The 23,205-nt window shown below is 41.9% G+C and overlaps 1 protein-coding gene across 4 annotated transcripts; it reads right to left on the reverse strand.

The window, feature by feature from the left end:
* Nucleotides 1-539: 539 nt before the first annotated feature.
* LOC133491885 (ras-related protein Rap-2a-like) lies at nucleotides 540-22,022 on the reverse strand. 4 transcript variants are annotated; one of them, XR_009792511.1, is made up of 3 exons: nucleotides 20,972-21,984; nucleotides 1,266-1,561; nucleotides 540-1,184 (listed from the first exon to the last, which is right to left on the reverse strand). XR_009792511.1 is itself a non-coding variant. In XM_061803602.1 (3 exons), the coding sequence occupies exons 1-3, from the start codon at nucleotides 21,348-21,350 to the stop codon at nucleotides 1,324-1,326; spliced, it is 510 nt and encodes a 169-aa protein (XP_061659586.1). In that variant the 5' UTR covers nucleotides 21,351-22,013; the 3' UTR covers nucleotides 540-1,323. The 4 variants fall into 4 exon arrangements, 3 of the variants coding, with proteins under 3 accessions (XP_061659586.1, XP_061659576.1, XP_061659594.1); XM_061803602.1 differs by having other exon boundaries at nucleotides 540-1,561; nucleotides 20,972-21,163; nucleotides 21,271-22,013; XM_061803592.1 differs by having other exon boundaries at nucleotides 540-1,561; nucleotides 20,972-21,928.
* Nucleotides 22,023-23,205: the final 1,183 nt, after the last annotated feature.

Consider the following 23,205-nt stretch of genomic DNA (forward strand, 5'->3'; position numbering starts at 1 on the left):
CAAGAATTACCTGTGAGAGGCAGATGGTAGATTGAGACTGTTTTAAAATACAAAGAAGAAAGAGCAGTAGTTGTAGAATAGATATGGAACTAATTTATCAACATATGCCTCTATTTGTGTCTTGTGCAACAGCCCAAGGTCAAAGGTCACTATCTATTTGGCTATTGTTCTGATTAACAGTACGTTACAGTCATGGAGTCTTCGGCCCGGCCAAACTTGGTGTTGACCACACACTAAAAGGGATTTGCAATGGCGAATATTGAACACGCTTAACAAATACGGTTGTCGGCTCCCACCAATTTTAAAGAGATTGGGGTGCAAAGATTTCAACCCACCAAACATCACCAGATAATTTCTCAGGACGTCCGATAATCTGGCCTTCATTTGACTTTGATTTGATGGGGGACTCGGGCTCAATTCATCCTGTTTAGAGGTTACAGTATGTGTGTGACCTGGTTGACGAGTACATTATGGATGTCTTGTACTGTGGGAAGAACATGCAAATTCCACACGGAAAGAAGACAAAGCAATGTGAAATATTGGTGAAGAAAGATTTTTTTAATTTTTTTCCAAAATAAGTGATGAGAGCCACTAACTGATGCAATTTATGATACACTGTCACTATCATGTTCAGCATACAAGGCATTTGTATCATCTGTAAGGTGTTTCGTTCCATTTCAACGATTGATAAGACATTGTTTCTTTGGGTGAGATTGTAGTCGAGGTCAGCGTGGGAGAACTTCATGCACACATCATCCACATTTTCAACATTTGGGAATATTCTGAATGAATCTCCGCAAAAGTGCATCTTTTTATAGTTAGACATTCAATCATTCATTCATCGTCAGGTGGGCTGGCTGCTGGGCCAACCTCTGGAGTGACAGCATCACAGTGGTGCTGCTTGACATCTGTGTGGAAATCTGCTGTTTGGTCTTTACACTCAAGAAGAGTGCAAAAGGGAAACAGGACAGATATATATTATTGTTTTCTTGGTTTTCAAAATTGATTTAGGGCTCCAATCCTCTTGGTTGATGGCTTTAAGGTGGTTTGGCACTGCGCCATAGTCGGGGAAAGCCCCTGAAATTGGCTGATGGACATGGGAGTTCAAAGGAAACACCACCCTGTGATTCCATCTCATTTGTCTGCTTCACTGGGTGCTTTCCTACATTTCCCAGCATGCCACACTAGGGAATAAAGAAATGGTAACAGCAATAATTTTTCCTCGAGTTTTTTCTCGCTTCAATCTATTAACATGATTTTATCACCATTTCTTCTGTCTTGGGATCCATCACCCCTCCGCCCTCCCAGCAGACCGATGGGCTGCTACTGTATGCTGCAGGCGGGGCAGCACGCCTGTCGGCGGTCCGGAAGCGGGCAAAAATCCATCTGCCGAACGATCTCAGTGAAAAGCTCGTCCACCATTGTCTTACTCTTGGCAGAGGTTTCCATGAAGGGACAGCCCCAGTCTTCTGCCAGTGCCTGACCCTCACTGGGGGACACCTCCCTCTCGTCCTCCAGGTCCACCTTATTTCCTACCAGCACCACTGGCACTTGCTGGTACCTGCAAAGAAAAGAGGAAGCCATAAGTAATTCTGCATCGTTCTCTATTTTGGCAAAACTACAAGAGAAACGTCCCTGCACTTCCAAGAAAAACTCAGTGATGCAGTGAGTGTCGGCCTACATTTCGTCTGTTGCCTAAACCACAAAAATGATGCACAGTGAAGAAAGAGGAGAGCGACAAATACAGCACCTTAAAGTGCGACTCTCATGAAATGGATGATTTTTTCATATATTATTAATGAAAAAACGTAAGCCAATATGGTCCCATGGGTTTTTTCCCCACATAACATGATTTTGACATATACAGCTTTTTGTAACTCCCGCCATGAAAATCCTCTCGAGGGATTTGTTTTCAAGAAGAAGTAGGAAGTGACGTAAAGGACAGCGGCGCCCCCTAGTGGACTCGTTTGTTTCCATTAGCTTTACCTCCGGGAAGGTAGCTCGTTGTTCCTTGGTGTTAGCCAAAATGCCGGCTCATTGCATTGATGGACATTGCTTGAACACTCGGGAGAATGGAATTACCCTTCATAAGTTTGAAAGAGACCCGGTTCGTTGTTAAAAATGGATTGCACGGGTGCAGAGGACGAGACCTTCGTGGGTTCCAAATAACAGGTAGGTGTGTATACAGCTACTAAAAAAAATAATAGTTTGGGGCTGACCACGTAATCGGTCTCTCTCATAACGTAGCAAAAGATCCCCGTATGAAATGTGTCCATGAGTGCGTCACCCAGCCAACAATGTCTCACTCAGCCTCGTCTCGATAGTGTTCATCGCTTACTGCGGTGGCTGTGAACAACCCTCTAAAAGCAGCACGCCTCGGCTCCATTATATGCCACCATGGCACCGAAAATCAGCCACACCGGCTGACGCGCCGCGTGCGGCGGTCACAGCTTCTGCGAAGGCTGCGCGTCGGGCTTTGTGACGGGGGCAGCTCTGAAGAACCCAGCCAAGAATGCGTTACTCAGTCGCATGCGCGCATAAAGCGCCCTGGCTCGACTTGTGTTGCTCAGTACTGCGGCGTCTGTGAACACCCCCCTAAAGCAGCACCGCTCGGCCCTGTCATAAGCAAGACCGGACGGCTGGGATGATGCGCGATGGCTCATCTCCGCTGCGGAAGTGGATCGGACGGGGATGTGGTTTGGCCGTGATCGCATATCATCTGAATATGGCTCAAAACAGTGTAATATTGCCCTGAGGGCTCGAAACAATAGTGTAATATTGCCCTGGTAACTTCACTCGGTTGTGTGGTGTTGTCCTTTTCGAAAAGAGCTTCAGTGTCAGAGGGGCGTCGGAAAATGCGAATATCTCTGTTGTTCGGCTTCCATAGAAGCAGGCACTGCGAGTTTTTAACGGCGGAATTGACGATGACGTCAAGGACAAAGGTGCGACTAATATGGATGTCGAGGGACACTCAGTAGCGCAACTTTGCGCATGGAGGACGCACGATCCGCTCACATTTATTTTTTCGTTGTAGACATTGAAGTGAATACTGTTATATGTATTTTTCATTACAATATCTATTTTAGAATGCTTATAGGGATGACAGTCCCACTTTAAGCTTCCCACGAGACTGCCAGGCTAGGTGTCTAATATCTGTAGCCGGTCCTATTAGAGAGCCGTCTTGACGAAAGTACTTCTTTGTCAGACTGCCTTTACTTGGCATGCAAGCGGTGTGTAACAATTGTTCAATACACGTGTCTTTTCTAAGTGTGTGAGGTGCCCCCCCCACCCCCCCATCAACATGAGGAGACCAGGTTGGAGGGGTTAATGGATAACAGGTTGATGAATAATTGAATAAAGCTTCTGTGGTGGAAACGTATTAAGAGCAATTTTAATACATCTTAAAAGAAGCAATGCCATGTTTCACCCCCCCATTCAAAACACTTGTCTGTTTTAAAAAGAAAAGGTCTTTGACATTGTTCTGTCAAAATATATAAAAGATAAATAATTCCAACATGCTTGACATCCACTTGTCTTCTTGAAAAGCAGTCATTCTGATATGGCGTTTTAGGCTATGTTGCATGAAAATGAAGAGTACCACTTCTGTTACCAAGACAACTGTCTGCAGAGCTCGGTCATCCCATGCAGTGATGATATAGTATGTATATATCATATTTAAGATCCATGTGTTACATTGCTTACAGCACCTGACCACAAAGCTTAAACATCTTGGGTTTAGTACCAAGTTCACCGAACTTTGGGGACATTTTTTTAAGCTGTTTCGGGAAATAGTCTTGGTCTTGACGATGACGCGATTTCCATCCCTGCTTTCAACCAGGTAGCCGAAATGCTACCGACCGAAATCAGCTTGAAGAATCTGCAATGTCAGCACTATTTGTAGTACCAGCCATGTTTCATAATGTCCTTTGTTCTGCTTTACACAGTTCAACTCGCATCAACTGCAGCCACAGTTTTGCTCACTCTGGTCTGATGATCAGCACTGAAAAAGTAGTCCCACAACATTTAAATTGACTTACAAGAATAATACTTTTAATTACATCCAGTAGCAGTGAGCTATAATGGCTATATCTGATGGGAGGCACATTTATTAAGACATCAGCAGTTATGATACCAATGTCTACCAATTCGTTATGTACCCTTAGATGGATAGCAATGAAAATCTCTTCCAGGTAGTGTCCACCGCAAGTGCAGTACCTGGACTTCAGATTTAAAGCTCTTAGCTGCATGAGATGCTGGAAGGACTGACTGCAGGCAGAAAACATGCCAAGCAAGGCCCACCCTTCAGAAAGGAAGGAAGAGGTGGCATGGACAAGCTTGTCATCTGACCTGTTTGTGCAGCGAGGGTGTGAACACGGAGAGAGCCACGTGGGCAAATGCAATGTGACAGTCTCGCAGGAGAAACTCTATATATATCTACAAAGACACAGGGAGTGGCGGGTTCTCCTTGGTGAAGCAGGCGGAGAGCTTGCTGCACTTGTTTGTTGCCATGATGGGCTGCATGATGGACTGTTCTGCCTCGCAGGGGTCTCATCTACCATGTTCATCACAGATCAACTTCATTTAACTGGAATGCTTGTGTTGTCTTTTTAGAAATGCACTAGTGGCTTATGGATGGCCTAAATGTCCTGCTTCTATTAATATACAGTAGCTACAACTTTCATCCTCTTTGTGTTTTCTTTTTAAAATGCATTATGTGAAGGTCGTGCACCTCAGGATTGAAATTTTTTTAAAAAAGTTTTTTTTTTAAATTCTGAGGACCCGGGTTCAATCCCGGTCCTCCCTGTGTGGAGTTTACATGTTCTGCCCGTGCCTATGTGGGTTTTCTCCAGGCACTCCGGTTTCCTCCCACAACCCAAAAAACATGCAACATTAATTGGACACTCTAAATTGCCCCTAGGTGTGATCGTGAGTGCGGCTGTTTTTCACTATGTGCCCTGCGATTGGCTGGCAACCAATTGAGGGTGTACCCTGCCTCTTGTCCGTTGACAGGTGGGATAGGCTCCAGCAATCTCGTGACCCTTGTGAGGATAAGCGGCTAAGAAAAAGGATGGATGGAAGGATTTTACACATTTATGTTGGATGCAAACTGATAGAAATCACAGGAATGTAAAAGAATAGCAATAAGAAAAAACAAAGTTGTATACAATATCCATTAATTGTGGGGTCCCTTTTACTGACACAATCCTTGTGTCAGCATTCCAGACTCCGTGTGATCATACTCCCTGGCACGTGAGCTTCTATTTAATCATCTTCATTGAACACTTTTAAAGGACTTTCAAGGAGCCTGGAAATTCAAAGCTGTTAATGTTTTTCTTTAAAAAAAAAAAAAAAAAAAAAACGTTTGGATTTTGCTAAGTAAAACTGCTATGCTGTTTGAGGTATGAGATTTTCTGAATGTTTTCAACTTGTACTGTCAAACCCATTACATTTATTTGTTGTGAATTAAGATCATGATTCACTTTCATGTTGCCCGATAGTGATTATTATCACAATTCTTTCATATTGTTTTTAACTTGCTTAAATAGCCACTTTTAAAGCATCTTTACTGAAAACTACATAAGTTATTGTAGTTTAACATTTTCTTGTCTTTTGTTAAAACATTCTTTAAAGTCAATAATTACAACATGCAAATAAAAAATATATAGAAAAGTATAAAAACACTTTTCACTCAACATTGCAGCGAATGTAGAAAATTATAACATGGATTTTCTATTATAGTTAGCTTTCATTTCATTTTTGACTTTTCTCTTTTTAATTGTTTGCGTGAATTCATTTTTAGAGCAGGTTTGTTAGTTAAAATTTTTTTAAATGCTTTGTTTTAGTTCAGTTTTCATTGGTTCCACTATTACTAAAGTATTGCGTAATTAAAAACTCAATATCATCATGACAATAGATATTTAAATTCAAACAGATGAACAACCATCCCCAAATCAAATCAAATCTACTTACTGTTTAACAGTCCAGAGAATTTAAAATGTATCCTACTGTTACTAGGGTTAGATTAGATGCATCACAACGTACAGTAAAACCATTCATCAGACACATGCTACAGTATGGCCTATTAAAAAAATCTTTTACTCTTATTTGCACATTTTCACTTCCTTGTTGCTAAATTGCAAACTTCTCAAGTCGATTGTTAGATGGACAGATTGAAAAAATAAACTTGCTTTTTACTTGCTCTATCTCCAGTTAAAGGGCATCCAGTTTGAGTTTTTTGTTCGGTCCACAATTATTGACAAACCTTTTCAAGTTTTCCTGCTGTTGCTGAAGGCTTCTTTGCAGTAGTGGCAGTAGTTCAATCACCCACCATGGTAGCGAGACAAACTCCTCATCTGCTTTTCATGGCGGGAAACAGCATACTTTTGGTTGGCCAGTGGAGTCAAACTAATTTTATTTGTGGGCCACATTTACCCCAATTGAATAGCAAGAGGGCCGAACCACAGTATTTGTGGTTTAAAAAATCCATATATAACAACTATTCCAAATTTTACCCATTGTTTTGGTGCAAATAATTACAAGTACTTTTGGAAAGTATTCAGTTCAGAATCGGAATCATCTTTATTCCCAGGTATGTCAAAAACACACAAGGAAATGTCTCTGGTACGTAGTTGGAGCTACTCTAGTAAGTGAGTCAATTGACAGAGAATACTTTTGAAACAAAAAGTCATTGTTAGAACTGTCATGGAGCAATAAAAGGTTGTTAGTAATCTGGCAATTATCATACACTTTTTTTTTTTTTTTGGGGGGGGGGGTTGTAATTAGTGGAGTTTGAATGCGTAATGGAGCAATTGTCCAGTGCAACGAGCAGTGTGCAAAGGGTGCCGAGTTATTCTTTATTGCTGCAAATCATATGAACAATTTGGAATTTTTCAACAAAAACAAAAATAGCAGGGCATCTGGTCTGCATCCCCACATGCCGGATGAGCCTCTCCAATGGGGCGATTCTGCCCTGTGGACTATATGTTTGATATCCCTGTTCTAGCCAGTTGTCTGTTTCTCTGAGATTTTTCCTAAATGTCATGCTCCTGGATTCCAGCCAGGGCTGGGCGTGGCCAGCTAATCTGAAGGTGCACACCTGCGCCTCATGACCTTTGATTAGACCCACTACATATAGGACCCGGGGGACGACTATTACGCTGCTAGATCGTTGCTCTTCATGCCTCGTTCCCGCACTCCTGCTTTCTCGACTTCTGACCTCCGTGCACCGACCCACGCCTGTTCATTGACCACCCTCGTAAGCCCATTCGTACTGGTACTACGAATTGTTTGGACTGTCTACCTGATCTCAGACCTCGGACCGAATAAAGGTTTTCTCTGTACTGTCTGCTGTCTCTGGAGTTGTGCATTTGGGTCCACCCTTGAGCCCCGCATCGTGACACTAAAATCCCAATAAGCGACATGCAGGTTCTGTGAAGGAACTAGCCAGTCAGTAGCCGTCTGATTCGCTTCCATTAACAACGTAGCAACAAACGAGTGTTAGGGGCATGCCCAAGCCACTGCCCTATGCGGTGCTGCCTGCGAGAGGCATGGCCAAATCACTGCCCTGGGTAGTACCGCTTCTGACAGCTGTCCCACAGCAGACATGATTTGACTGAATGAAAAAAGACTGAAAATTAGCCGGAGGTTTGGGGGCTGCAAGAATGATCAAAGGATGATCACCAATTTTAACGTGCAAGTTTTATAAATTGTATTATGAATGAAATACATCTAGTACATCTATAAATAAATGCTATTCTGTTTTCAAAATGTACACAATGATCGTTCATTATTTAGGTGCATACCTTTACCCCTCCAAAATTATAAATTAAAATACAAATTCAACAGTTTACTTCGTTAAATTGAATTCAGATTGGTATCATTGCATGCAAACATGCTTTCATAGCGTGTATATCATATCCATTCAAAAACATTTAAATTTCTTGTTTTGGTAAACAATTAAAATGCATGAATTCGACAACAATTATTAACGTCATGTGTCATTATCAGTAAATAATACAGACATTTGTAATTGCTTCGGAAGTCTAACCTCGTTATTGATGACCCTGTCTGCAACTGGGGTTGGTTGTTGGCCTTGGGTTGATATCTTAATGGACACGCTATGGAAAAGTTCGTTATCGTTGCTTTCAGTCTCTTGATGTATTTTTGTCGTTTTGCGTGAACTTCCAATGCCTTGAAACTTCTTGATCCATAGTCAATAGTATCCTGACACCACGTGCACAATCCTTTACCAGGTCAATTGATTTTGCGAATGAAGTTGCTTAACAGAGTGGTAACTTCCTTCTTTCCAACTGTATCTACGATTTCTCATTCCATCCAATCCCATAGGAACTTATTTTTGACATATCTATCAATTTCTTTCACTCGAGAGGCATCTTTCCTCTTGAGCACCGTCATCGTGTTCACTTGAAAATGGCCCCATGATCTGCCTCGTATACAACACACATTTTCATTGGTCAGGAGGAACACATTTGACGAATAAACAGACGTGTATCTAATCTCCCACCTTGCTCGTAAAAGTCAGACCGGAATATGAACAAGTGTAGAATCTGGCACGTGTTTCGGTTGGAATATTACAGAAAAATGGAGAATAAATATATTTTTTATCAATGCAATTTAAAAAGACGGAATTCCGCCTATAAACAGAAAAATCACGTCTGCACAGGTGCTCTGTATTGGACACTGATTAGACCAGGCATTTAAGGTTTGAATGTGTCATCAGCATTCGCCAGTTCGTTGCACTGTGTTACTGTGTTGGACACTTCTTTAGAGTGCGTGAGTACACAAGCGTTTTGTAATGCTTCCCTTTGTTACAGCGCCTCTGTGCCGTCATAGGCAAGTCTTTTATTTGTTCATGTTTTCAAGTTTTGCCTCATAGTCATCAGACTTTGTTTCATGATTTTGGACCTTGCCTCTAGTCTCACATTTTTGCGCCTCCGCCCATTTTGGACCGCTTACGTGTGTATAACCTTAGACTGCAATAAAACCACCCTCAAGACCATGCCTTTGCCTGGCAGTCCTGCTTTTGGGTCCAGCCCAGTGCCTTGTGTCCACGACACAAGAGGTTGGATGTAAGTTAAGTTCGTGGCAAAACTTGCTGGCGAGCTGTCAATATGATAGCGCTGCCCAATGGTGTCGCTTCTAAGCGACGCTCAGTAAGTGAGCTACTTACAAAAAGACTGTTGGCCTCTTTTCATATCAGTTCTACATTTGTATTTATACAAAATAAATAAAAACCTGCTTTGATATTGACAAAAATGAAAATCAATCATATTTTTGTCACAATTATTTATGAGTTTTAGTTAGTTTTGCAAAGGTAAAATACCGTTGTAGTTGTTTTTTTTTTTTTTTTTTATTATTTTTACTCAGGGCGGCATGGTGGTGCAGCTGGAAAGCGTTGGCCTTACAGTTCTGAGGAATGGGGTTCCAGCCCCGCCTGTGTAGAGTTTGCATGTTCTCCCTGTGCCTGTGTGGGTTTTCATTGGACACTCCGCTTTCCTCCCACATTCCCAAAACATGCATTAATTGGAGACTCTAAATTGGTGTGATTGTGAGTATGGCTGTTGTCTGTCTCCATGTGCCCTGCGATTGGCTGGCAACCAGTTAAAGGTGCCCCCCACCTCCTGCCCATTGACAGCTGGTTTAGGGATAGCACTTCCGTGACCCTTGACGATAAGAGGCTAAGAAAATGGATGGATGGATATTTTTACTCAATTTTATTTTTAGTTATTTTTCTGGTATAATAGTTATAAGCGTTGGGGCTTGGCTTCATAACAATTTGTTTATCTGTTTTGAAGTCCTGAGTATTTTTTGGAGATACAAAATAGTCCCCTCGATTTGTAAACATTATCTCTCTCCAGTTACGATGCACCATACAAGATTATTTGCCACTTTAAAATGTGCATCATCTCTAGTTTTTACATTTTACAAACCACCTGGATAATAATGACAGGATTGATTATTGTTCCTGGTGGCCACACTGCTAGTAGTGACTAATTGCTAATGCTACTTATGCTTGCAACAGTGTGACAGGCTATACTGACTGCAGTCGCTCTGTTTTGTTTTGTTTTTTTTTTTGGTTTCCATCACATGGGTGGTACAGTGTGCCCTTAGCCATTCGCAGTTCACGCCTATTGCACAAGTGTTTTTTTTTAAATGTACCACATTTTCACAATAATAGAGGTCCTAAATTATCTTCTAAATAGACGAGGCATTACATTTGACATGGGGCCTTACAATGTGGTGCAACCTCCGGGCAAACGGCGTGCCAACATTTGCAAATGTTGTATTGGGAATTGTCCAACAAAGTACACTTAAACACACTGGTTACATTGTTAGCATACATGTGTTTCAGTATGTATGTAAGCTCCCATATGATGATACTAAGTGCCGCTAAGCATGCTGTGAGGAAGTAAATAGTGTTTAAATTGCATTTTTGTGTCAATTATTTCATGAGTCATTCTTTATTTTATTATTTGCTAGTTATGCTATTCTGTTTGCTGTGGTGTGATAATTTAGTTTCAATGTAACCCCGTGAGTGTGCACATCATCGTCAGTAATGACCTGCCTACGCAGGCAGTGTGAGGGACAACGTAAGCTTCTTCTGGTTACAGATGTGAAATGCAATTGTTCCTCTCTGCCTTCAGGTTGTAGCTTACATACAAGATAAAACACATGCTGGCATAGATGCTAACAGTGTAACCAGTGTGTTGAAGTGTATTTCATTGGACAAGTCACACAACAATGGTACACATTGGGTATGCTGTTCATTTTGGAAAAAAATGTAAGACTTGTAAGTGCCTCCTATGGTTACCAAAATATGGTAAATATCTTTATAGGTATGTTAATAGTCCATCCATTATTTGTGTATTTTTGTTATTGGGGGGGGGGGTGTAAGGAACAAAAGCCCTGCAAATAATAGGGGGACACTGTATTTCTTCAAATGAACAAACACAGAATTGTCAGTTTTCGATAGTCTTGACATACCTACACATCTTACATATCAGCTAGTTATAATAGCGTTGCTCCACGTTGCTTTGGAGATGCCCGCCACACAACCAGCGTTGTGTACTCGTGGATCTGCATCGCTGGTGTGAAGAACGGCCGCCGCCAATTCAGCTGGCTGTGAGGACAGCTGAGTCGGTGTCTTGATCCAGCCAAGGAGGTGAGGCTTTGTATACTCTCGATAACTACAAAGGGAAGTGGACTGGGAACATTTTCCTGCACATTCCGGTACGTTAGATCAAGCCCCACTCCAATATTACAGGTTCCAGGACACGTGATGGTAAACTACGATTGGCTTGTATAGGTTGGTGTACATCGGTACAAACATTCAATCGCCACATAGCAAGTAGCGTGCTTAGATTGACTTGCCAAACAAGTAACTTAGTCACAGTTGGTGCCTAGCGAGCGTTATTTTCAGACGCGTCGTGAACGCTCAAAATTTCTGAGAAGTGTTGTAAAACTGCATTTTTCCTCATTCTGTGGAACCAAGCTATATGGCAAACTGTCGTGTATAACTGAGTATTTTTTCTTTTAAGAAGTAATGAAATAAATAAATAGCGCCGTTAGATATGTTTGAGTTACCTTGGTTTTTTTTTTTTTAAAAATCGATCATTGCAAAAGTAAGTGCTGTGACCCATATGGCGGTACTATTAGCTAGCCTGTTTGCTTGTATGGCAGGTGGAAACTTGTCACATTTACGGTAAATCTTCGTGATGACTGTTGACTACACAAATCAGGATTTCCAAGTAGAAATATTGAACTGTTTTAACATTTACTTCCGAGGAGATCAGGTAGGATAAATCAATTTTAAAATACCCTACTCCACAAAGAAAAGCACCATACAAAGGCATGTCAGTGATTGACAGAAGTGCTTTTTTGTCTGCTGAAACCTGAACAGTTTCATTTTACTTCAGGAGCATCCTTTACCATTGACTGGCATATAGTGTTAACAAAAATCTAACTCTGACACCATGGCGACTGTTGGGCCTGGAAGTACTTTGCAGTGTCAGAAATATTTTGCCAAAAATCCCACCCATATGTGGCACAAACCCTATAAGGTTTAGGAGAGGGTTTATGGGATTTTTTTTTTATGTTTCAGGAGTATATTTGTGAGGTCACACACTTAATACTGAAAATCAACAGGAGGGGTAATCCTGAAACTCTTTGACTGTCCAAAAGAGTTACTTTCATTGGAGCTCAGAGGTTATTTTTTTTTATATTTCCAAATTTGTGGGAACAGTTTTGAGATGGTCCCTTCCTATTCCAACAACACTCTCTGTGCATCAGTGCAAAAACTATGTTTCATAAAGACATGGATGAGAGTGTTTGTGTCTGAACATGATTTGCCTGCACAATCCTGAGTGCAACCCTATAGAACACTTTTGGATGCATCAGAGTGGAGACTGAGAGCCAGGCTTTCTCATCCAATGTAAGTGTGTTACCACACAAACGAGCTTTGGAAAAAAATGGTCATCAATTCCCATAAACAAACTTAACCTTGCTTCCCAGAGGAGTTAAAGATAACTGCAGATGGTGGACCAATGTCATGTTAATCCCTATGGATTAAGACTCGGATCTCACTTAAATTCATACCTGAGTCAAGGCGGGTGAGCAAATACTTTTACCAAGACATTGTATATAAAAAGGTGTATTTTCAGAATTGCTGACACAGAATTCACTGTTAAATGTCTTCAATAAGTGTGTTCAACATTTCTTTTGAGATGCAGCTTTCTCTCGGCGTCACTTTTGAGGGAGCGGGTACCAAGTGCTCAAGATTGTTGCTAATGGGGATATAAAGCTGCAAACATGCTGCAGTGTCAGTATCAGAAGCAGAGCTAAACTTTAGTTGTCGCTAATTACCGCTGAGGGTTGCTATACCAGGAATATTCACAAAGAGAAGCACTGTTTTGACGCAGCAAAAAATGTTGGGACGATTCCCATGTATCCTCAGGGCTTACGTGGCTTATTAATGCTACCTGCTGTGCTAACGAGCATTTTCACAAGCCCCACAGCAGTGGCAAGCAATAACAATGAAGGCCTCCAATGCCGGAGTCTGGATCTGCTGCTAATTAGCAGCTCTATCACTACAACCAATGTGTGTGAACTACATATAAAATGCACAAACAAATCATGCAACTTCTTGAGAAGTGTGTGGACTCATGAAAGGGTGCTAAACAAATCTTCTAGCGTTCTTTGGCTATGTAGCATTCATGCGATAAATTGAGTGAGATTGGGCCTGCTCAGCAGATGTTCCACCAAATTGCAACCACATTTCTGTTGTTGTTTTCAAAAGCTGAGGTGTTTTTTTTTTTTGTCGGAGATCAACAGACAATATGAGGAACGTTTGGTGGATTGGAAATGCACTCAAAACAAGCACTTAACTGGTGACCCTCAGTTGCTTGTCATCCAACAAGCTGGCCACTATAATGACTTGGTCTTTGCTGAGGGTCAACGCTAAAAGTCCAAGGCCCAGATGCTGCTTTGAGGCCGCACCAGTGGGCCCCCAGGGATGTGTTGTTTTGGTCTCCACCCTGTTCCCACTCACCTCCTGTTATTAGACACAGCATCAGCGCAGCGTGACAAAGCTGCTTTGAAGCAGATGCCTCAGTATATAAGCAACAAGATGATCAGATTGTGTGAAAGAGTATGGAGCTGGACTAGACCAGGTGGCGCATGCTACCTCACACTTTGTGGCATGGAACAGCATAGAGGCTCATGTGAAAGGAAGGTTTGCAGCAAGCATTCTTTCCCACATACAAGCCCCACATTGCAGCTTACACGACTTCCTAATGGACGCCTGATGTCTTGTTGGCTTTAAACCCAACTCAATTCCATTAAGTTCTAGTGAGTGAGTTCATGCAACTTCACCGCATGTTGTTGGCTGCTTCAGCACAATTTGTTTCAGGAGGCAGGATGATCCCCTAAAGGGTCTATAACTTGATGTTGACGCCACACATGGGGCGCCTTGTTAACCGTCTGAAACTTGCCATTTGAGGCATTCATCAGCTGCAAAATTCATCTGGTGCTGGTCGGAACATCTGCGCCAGCAGAACAGCATTGTTATTCAGCACCAAAAGCAGACTCCAGCTACTCATTATCATGATTATTATGGGACCTTCGGCTGTTGTTTTTACTGGTCTTACAATGTGTGGTGTAATCGACACCCCATATCTCCATCGACAACTCAATCTCTTATCACAAATCCGATACTGTATCTGTACCAAGACTACAGCTCACACACACACACACACACACACACCACACACACACACACACACACTCATCCGTCCATTTTCCCAACTGATTATCCACATAAGGATCATGGGCGTGCTGGCACCTTTCCCAGCGCTATCATTGGGCGACATGCAGGGTACACCCTGAACTGATCACCAGCCAATTACAGTACAGGGCACCTAGGAACAAATAACGGTTCGCACTCATATTCACACCTAAAGGCTATTTAGAGTCTTCAATTAACCTACCATGGATATTTTTGTCATGTGAGAGGAAACCAGAGTGCCCGGAGGAAGCTCCACACAAGGCGAGGCCGGATTTGAACCCCACTCCTCAGATGTGAGACAGATGTGCTAACCCATGGGTGTGAAACTTATTTTCCTCTCAGGGCACATTGTAATTATGATTTCCCTCATAGGGCCGTTAGAACAGTGAAAACAAATAGATGTTTAATCAAATCACAAATTGAGGGATAACTTGTTTTGAAATCAGGAGACAAGGATAATAATTTGTTCAAGTATGATTTAAGTTAGTGTTTGGCAACAGTAAAATACAATGTCTTCTAAAATTTGTAATATGGGAACAAATTTTAGCAAAAATCACAGAAGTTGATGAACATGATTTGCTTTTGTGAGCCACATAAAATGATGAGTCAATCTTTTATTTATTTTACAAACCACCTGGATAATAATGACAAGACTGATTATTGTTCTTGATGCTAGCAGTGACTAACTGCTAATGCTACTTATGCTAGCAACAGCGTGACAAGTTGTACTGACTGCAGTCGCTTTGTTTTGTTTTTGTACTCTGGTTTCCTCCCACATTACAAAAATATGTCTGGTAGGTTAATTGAAGTCTCTAAATTGCCTTTACTGTAGGTGTGAATGTGAGTGCGAACAGTTATTCGTTCCTAGGTGCCCTGTAATTGGCTGGTGACCAGTTCATCTCTTTTTGGGAAACGTTTTGATTCAAGGCATAAAATTTCAAACTAAACCATACAGTTGAAGCCAGAAGTTTACATACAGTGTGCAAAAACACACATTTCATTTTTTGTCTGACTATCTGAAGTTACATAAACCTGTCCTGTTTCAGGTAAATCATAATGACAAAAATTATTTTATTTTGTTAAATGCCACAATAATGCGCGAGAGAATTTTCGTTTATTTTTGGCCAAGGTCAAAAGTCTACATATTTTTCCTGACTATCGAGTAGCATTTTCTTTAAACTGCCATTACTTGGGTCAAATGTTTTGAATAACCTTCCACAAGCTTCTGACAGTACTCTGCTGGAATCTGGACCCATACCTCCTGACAGAACTGGTGAAACTGTTAGTTGTCTTTCTGGCACACCCTTTTTCAGATCTCCATCCATTTTCTTCGCCGCTTATCCTCACGAGGATCGCAGGGAGTGCTGGAGCCTATGCCAGCTGTCAACGGGCAGGAGTTGGGGTACACCCTCAACTGGTTGCCAGCCAATAACAGGGCACATAGAGTACACACTGCCGCACTCACAGTCACAACTAGGGGCAAATTAGAGTGTCCAATTAATGTTGCATGTTTTTGGAATGTAGGAGGAAACTGGAGTGCCCGGAGCAAACCCACGCAGGCACGGGGAGAACATGCAAACTCCACACAGATGGGTCCGGGATTGAACCTGGGACCTCAGAACTGTGAGGCCAATGCTTTACCAGTTGATCCACTGTGCCGCCCCTTTTCAGATCTGCCCACAATATTAGACATTAGACATTGACTTTGTGATCCTCAAGCCACTTTTGAACCCTTTTGGCAGTATGCTTAAGGCTTCTTTACACTTCCGGCTGCGGGGACCGCACTGACATCACTGCAGGCATTTCTGCATGTAGTTTACCTTTATACTCAAGCGCAACCCACAGGATCACTTTTGAAAATGTACTTAAGTTCTTCTCCCAGTAAGACGTGTTGCTTGTATTGGCTAAGATGTGACAGGATGCAGTTTCCTCAGCACAGTTTGGTCATTTTCGGTAGCCGTTTTTACTTTCCTTTCCCTAACAAGGAACAAACCAACAACAATGGAACTGCGGAAGAGTGTGTGCTTGAACAAATGGAGCTAAATGACTACATGATAGATTTAATTATGCTGCAAAATCGATCAACAAGGCGGCAACGTAGGTGGTATGTGGAGCCGGGAGCAATGGTGATTAGATCATCCCAGCATGTGACTAAAACGAGCGAATCACGACAGATGAGCGCCACAGATTTTCCCGTGCAGCAACTTGTTTTTGATGTGTGCACGGCAGGCTACGCACAAGCTACACAGAGGTGCTGTGCGGGCCAGGTGTAGGTCACATGATGCAACGCGGGCGTTGTCGGCCCCACGACCGCCGGAGTATGAAGTTGCCTTTAGGGTCATTGTCCATTTGGAAGAGCCATTTGCGTCCAAACCTATGTCTTGAGATGTTGTCTTAATATCTCCATGTAATGTTCTTTCTTCATGACGCGGTCTATTTTATGAAGAGCTCCAGTTCCTCATACAGCAAAACAGTCCCACAACATGATACTGCCATCTCCATGCTTCACAGTTGGTATGGTGTTCTCAGATCTACAAGCTTCACTCTTTTTCTTTCAGATGTAACGTCGGTCATTATGGGCAAACAGCTCTACTGTAGTTTCATCAGACTGTAGGACATGTTTCCAGAAGTCACGATCTTTGTCTTGGTGTCTTTTTCCACACTGTTATCTTGCTCTTTTTTTTTTTTCTTTAGGAGTAATGGCTACATTCGCGGTGAGGGGCCTTGCAGCCCTTCTTGGTGCAGGACTCGTTTCACTGTGGATAATAAGCATCTGGAAATTGCACCTAAGGATGAGCCAGACTTGTAGAGCACCACAAACTGTCAGATTTGTTTTATTTTCCCATAATTTCAAACAAGGAAGAAGAGTGTTTGAGGTGTGTCCTTAAATTTCTCCCCAGGTGTGATGTTAATTAACTCTTGTTTCAGTTAACTTATCAGGAGCTTTCAAAGCCATGTCCTCATCATCTGGGCTTCCCCGTATTCTTTAAAGATATAGTACTTGTTGTGTATTTAAACTTTTGACCCAGAAGAAAATAATATATATTCTTTAAGAATTCCCTCGCTCATTATTGTGCCATTTAACAAAATTAAATCCTTTTGGTGATCCTGTCTAACCTGAAACAGGACAGGTTTAGTCTGATTTGACTTCAGACAGTGAGACCAAAAATGAAATGTGTGTTTTTGCACAGTGTATGTAAACTTCTGATTTCAACGGTATGTTATGAGTACAGCAGACTTGACTGTCCTGCGAGGTCGCACAACACAAAAACAGTGGGCGGGATTTCACAGCAATTAGTGGCACACCCACGTCTGGAAGCCGAAAGAGTGTTGCAGCTTTTGACTATTTTGAGATTTTTTTATTCTAAGCAATCCTTTTTTAATTGACTCTCCATGGCAATGTTAAATATATACCAAATATCAAAACATCACTGTAGCTTAGCTTTAGCTTTGACACAGCGCTTGTACTGAATCTCATTCGAGTGTGGTGGTGACCCTAATCTTGTAACCGGTGAGCCTCTTTCTCCTTGTATTGTTGAACCCTTTATTCTTTTTATCGAAATTGACTTCTGGAGGGTGTGGTGCATTTTGAAGAGTAAAAAAGTAAGGGTAAACCAATCAGACAAATGTTATGATTATATAAGGGCGCATATTACCCAGTGGAAAAAAAATCCACTTGAGATGCAGAGCCATGTTAAGTATTTATGGGCCACATGTAGACTTGGGTACGCAGCACATGGTGGAGTCTCCTGCCATCTGTGATATTATTCATATGAAGCGCTGTCCCTCGACAGACGCATCAGCTGTGCAGACGTGAGGATGGTGACGTCGTAAGCCAAGAGGAAGGTCCATATATTGTATTAAATATTTTACATCAGCAATTTTAGGTTTGTTTGCACAATCGAGAGCTGCGTAAAAAATATATGCATCCCTCATTATAGAGCTTTGTCAGATGTTTTTTTTTGTAGCATTTGCACAACTGCATGATGGTGCAACTGGTTAGAGTGTTGGGCTCACAATTCTGAGGAGCGGTGTACGAATCGGGTCCCCGCCTGTGTACAATTTGCATTTTCTCCCATGCTTGAGTGGGTTTTTTCGGGACACTGCGGTTTACGCCCACATTACCAAAACGGGGATTCATTGGAGACTCTTAATTGCCCCTAGGTGTGATTGTGAGTGCGACTGTTGTCAGTCTCTATGTGCCCAGCGATTTGCTGGCAACCAACCAGTTCAGGGTGTATCCTGCCTCCTGCCTGATGACAGCCGGGATTGTCTCCAGCACTCCTGTGACCCTCGTGAGGATAAGCGGCTCAGAAAATGGATGGACAGAATAGATATACATTAACACATATCACCAGATATTTCTTGTAATGTGTCACTTTCTTAATAAAACTGTCACTACATAATAGTATGCTCAGCAATTCAGTGCCAAGACATTGTAGTGAAAAAAAACAAATCTGAAATTAAAACAAGTTAAAAAAAAAAAGCTGTCAATGTTTTTCTACTCAAAATGAATAAAAGTATTGTTACCATTGTGGAGAGTTTTTCTGAATGCTGATTGGTGTGTTTGTTTTGGCTAAGATGCAAATATTCCAGACAAAATCAAAATGTTTTTTAAGAAAATATCCAGAACCTTCCTGAAAGGTGATGATAGTGGTTGGCATATCGGAATCGAAAGATTGATTTTCACATTCATATTGTAATTTACGGTGCAACTCAAAAATATTAAGATGTATATTGTGATATAACCTATAAATATTATTTTTGAGCATATCATGCAGGCCTGCTTGAAAACACATGAAAATTGTCTAAAAACAAGTTACTTTTTATGTTTTGACTAGAAATAAAAATACTCTTGGTAAGATTTTGAGTTCATGCGGTGCAAATAAAGCCCAAACTAACACCCATCTATCCATTTTCCACCATTAAAGTGTGGTACACTGTGTGACTTGTAACATCTTTTTAATGGAAGAGACCCACCTACAAGCGAATGGTGAAGAGTGTACTCAAGATTACAATACCGCACACACAAATCACTCACTATGTGGTACACTATAGAGTGACTACAGAGTGAATATGCCCTTTTTTGGGTCACTGTTCAAATGTTTATTGAGCATAAATTATCACCTATGTAGTTCCTTCAACATATCTCCCAGTGCATTTGGAAAAATAGCAACGATCCATACCAGATGATCATACACAGTATATTCCATGATACATCCAACTATCCATTATCCGAGCCACTTATCCCCTCACAAGGGTCGCGGGAGTGCTATCGTCAGGTTAGGGAGGAGGTGAGGTACACCCTGTACTGGTTATCTCATGATACACTCCACTCGATAAGAAAGCTGGTTTTACAGTTCCATGGTGTTTTGATTGTTAGCAAGATTAGTTTCGGTCAGAAAATAGTACAAAATACTACAACAACAGCGACACATCACAACTTGCTTCAATAATGTGCTTTGTTGTTCTCCATTCTCTGTATTGCTGATCTTTACTAGGGTTGCAAGTGTGTTCATTTTGGAAAAGACACTATAATCTTAAAACAATGTCTGTGCCTATGCCAAAGTGTTTCGACCACAGAAATAAGGATTTGGTAGAGTAAATATTCAACAGGATGAACATTTGCAATTGTTTTCCCAACTACTTTCAAGGCAGATTAGGAAGGGGGAGAAAAAAAATACATTAACACACCCAAAACATGCCAATCGCAGGGCACATAGAGACAGACAACAATCGCACTCACAATTCTCAAACACACCAAGGGGCAATTTAGAGTCTCCAAGTAATCCATGTTTTTGGGATGTGGGAGGAAACAGGAGTGCCCAGAGAAAATCCACACAGGCATGGGGAGTACATGCAAACTCCACACAGGCGGAACCGGGATTTGAACCCCTGTCCTCAGAACTGTGAGGCCAATGCTCTAACCAGTTGCGCAAGCGTGCCGCCATGCTAAAACAACCCAGACAGAAATGTGAAAATCCCTGAATCTTCTCATTAGACTCAAAGAGCATATCTACGTTTCCTAACACCCATGAAAACAAAGACGGGGGTGATGGGCATCAATATGAAAGGAGCTTCCAGCCAAGGGGCATTTCAAACATGGGGGATGTGGGTGTTCCTGGGCAAAGGGTTCGCCACCCTCCTTTTTCCTGCTGTTATTGAACAAATATGATGGTAGTACCCCATCACCCCCCCACGACTACAAAACTGTATGGCATTTTCAAGGGCCACAATAGCTACATTATGTCACAAATTGACTTTTTACAGTCCTGTGATCTGATGAAAGCATTCCTAGATAAGGCCCCAACTATGCTGTGGGATGATCTCAGTGGATTTGTTGAGTAATGGACTGAACTAAGTGATTAGAGGCACATCCCGAGTTAGTCATGTGTGTGTGTGTGTGTGTGTGTGTGTGAGAGAGAGTGAGTGTATAGCTGCAAGCATTCAGAGGCTGTTATTTGAACACAAAATGTCACTGCAGTGTGAATGAATGCAAAATACTGAACAATCACGATTACATTATGACATGTCCTCCCACTTTTCTCTATTGGGGATTGCCATTTTGGCCTCCCTGACTTTTACCCACCTTATTCCATTTAGATTTTGGGTTTGTATCTCATCAAAGCGCACGTACAGTATTTGGCTGGGCACCTTGCGGTATCTCACCTCTTGACCCTGATGATCTGATCCCTCATAGGCTTGATGTCTTGGAAGCTCTGCTGGTTGACCAGACTGTAGACCAGGATGAAGCCCTGGCCGTTCCTGATATAAAGGTCCCGCATGGAGGCGAACTGCTCGGTGCCGGCCGTGTCCAGGATCTCCAGCACTGACGGAGAAGAGTCCACCTCGATCTCCTTCCTGTAAAAATCCTCAATGGTCGGGTCGTACTTCTCGATGAAGGTTCCGGTGACGAACTGCACGGTCAGGGCCGACTTGCCCACGCCACCGCTGCCGAGCACCACCACCTTGTACTCCCGCATCGCGCCCCGCGTTGTGCGGCCACGACGCGCCCAGTGCGGTGAAGGCGGAGGAGGAGACGTTGCATTCAGCCTCTACGGAGACCTTCCCACGCTATCTGGACGGGCATCTATAATGCAAAAGGCAGAAATAAGACGGGCTATAATTAGAAGACAGCCGGCTGTACATCTTGCTAACGTGCTAAAACATTTCCCCGCCCGTCCCTCTCGGCTCAATGGAAGGGAAGGCTAACCCCCTTTTTTTGTCCCTGAGAGGACAAAAAAAAAAAAAAAAAGTGCAAGGAATCCACGCCTTTGCATTCAGTGCATCTAGCGGACGTTTCCGGTATGTCATGTCGTTGTATGAAAGAAAACAAGGGAGGTGACTCTAGCCGGACATTGCATTAGGTAGACCCGGGAGCCGTCTAATACTCGGTTTTAAGTGGAGCTGTCCGTCAAGTGTTGCATTCAAGCGTAAGCGGAACATCACATACTGTGTGCTGTTTATACTGCGAGTCTTCTCTTATTTGGGGGTCAAATCATTCGAAACATTTTTCAGTGGGATCGGTACGACGGCCCATCGATGTCCCGAGATGCGATATTTTGCACGGCGTTATGTGATAACTGAACGTGTCCTTACCGGCATACAGTTAAAAAAAAAAAAAAAAAAAAAAGATTAGTGTACATTGTTCAGTGTAGATCAGTTCCGACTTCCGTTCGAGATTGGGGATTATTTTTGTGCCGTGGGGATGGAACTCAGTCGTAAAGCGAGGATCCCTCTATTGTTCAATTGATCCTACCTCTTGGGTGTTTTGTGTTAGTGAAAATCATTTTTGTGTATTGTTAGCCATATCTTTTACTGCATGCACAATATTCAAACGACAATGAACTGAACATACACTTTGTTAATATTGAGAGAATCTGACAGACAAACAAGAGGCTCATTTAATTTTCTTTATTTCTTTCAATAGTTTTAACACTACCTCGCTGGTAACAAAGCACATTTGACTATCAGAACATAATATAAATACATTTGTCCAGGGGAAAAAAAAAATTACAGCAAAACTATTACATGTGTATACTATTTGTCCTGTTTGGTTGGGCTCACAGCAGAAAGGATGACATATTAGTCGCCCGTGTAGCGTCCTCTCTTGGTCAAAGCTGGAAATTACACCTTTACAGACTGGGTCAACAACTTTAACTCCGTTGTCGCGAGTCCTTTTGCCCCCCACAGAATAAACATGGCTTCAGACAACAGTAATCATTCCTTTAGTCCAAATGAAAGTGCTAAGGGGCTTAAGAATAGAACGTCTCTAAAAATGTTTTACAAAGTTGGGGGAGAACCAGCTGCACACGTAGTGGACTGGAGATAAGGCAATGAGTTGGATAAACTTGAGTCTACTCTGGGAACCAACATTCAGAAACTTCTCACTTAAGCCTCCTTTTCCCTTCCATTGTCCATTCTTTCAATACACTTTGTGGGTTCAAAACAAATATGTCTCATGTGCAGACACTGATCCCCCATCCCCCAAAAACTACATTCACCTGATCCCCCATGCAACATGGCTGACTTGCAATTAAATCTACTTTGTCTATTTAAGAGGAAACGTTTAAACAGTGGGAAAAGTGCAATCCTCAACTCGTGTTACACTGAATTAAAGGTCTCAGTGTGGAGCCTGAAGGTCATTAGACATTGCGTACACACACACACACACACACACACACACACATACACATATATATATATATATATATATATATATATATATATATATATATATATATATATATATCATATTGTAATTCAGCCTTAGTGAGTGCCACAGCTCTACAGCAGCTGTTGCTTTCTAGTGAAAATATTAGTTCACTGTTGCAATCTCAGTGAGAATGCTAAATGTTCATCTTTATAATCTAGCAATTTGTATGGTGTTCCAGGAAAAACAA

Source organism: Syngnathoides biaculeatus, chromosome 2 (assembly GCF_019802595.1).
Source record: "Syngnathoides biaculeatus isolate LvHL_M chromosome 2, ASM1980259v1, whole genome shotgun sequence".
Taxonomy (NCBI): Eukaryota; Metazoa; Chordata; class Actinopteri; order Syngnathiformes; family Syngnathidae; genus Syngnathoides; species Syngnathoides biaculeatus.

Bases quoted from the DNA above. Each gene is read 5' to 3' on its own strand.
- LOC133491885 (XM_061803592.1), bottom strand. From the start codon at position 21,285: ATGCGGGAGTACAAGGTGGTGGTGCTCGGCAGCGGTGGCGTGGGCAAG. The intron at 1,562-20,971 runs GTGAGATACCGC...TTTTCTTTGCAG, and splicing joins CAGATCATCAGGGTCAAGAG to GTACCAGCAAGTGCCAGTGG.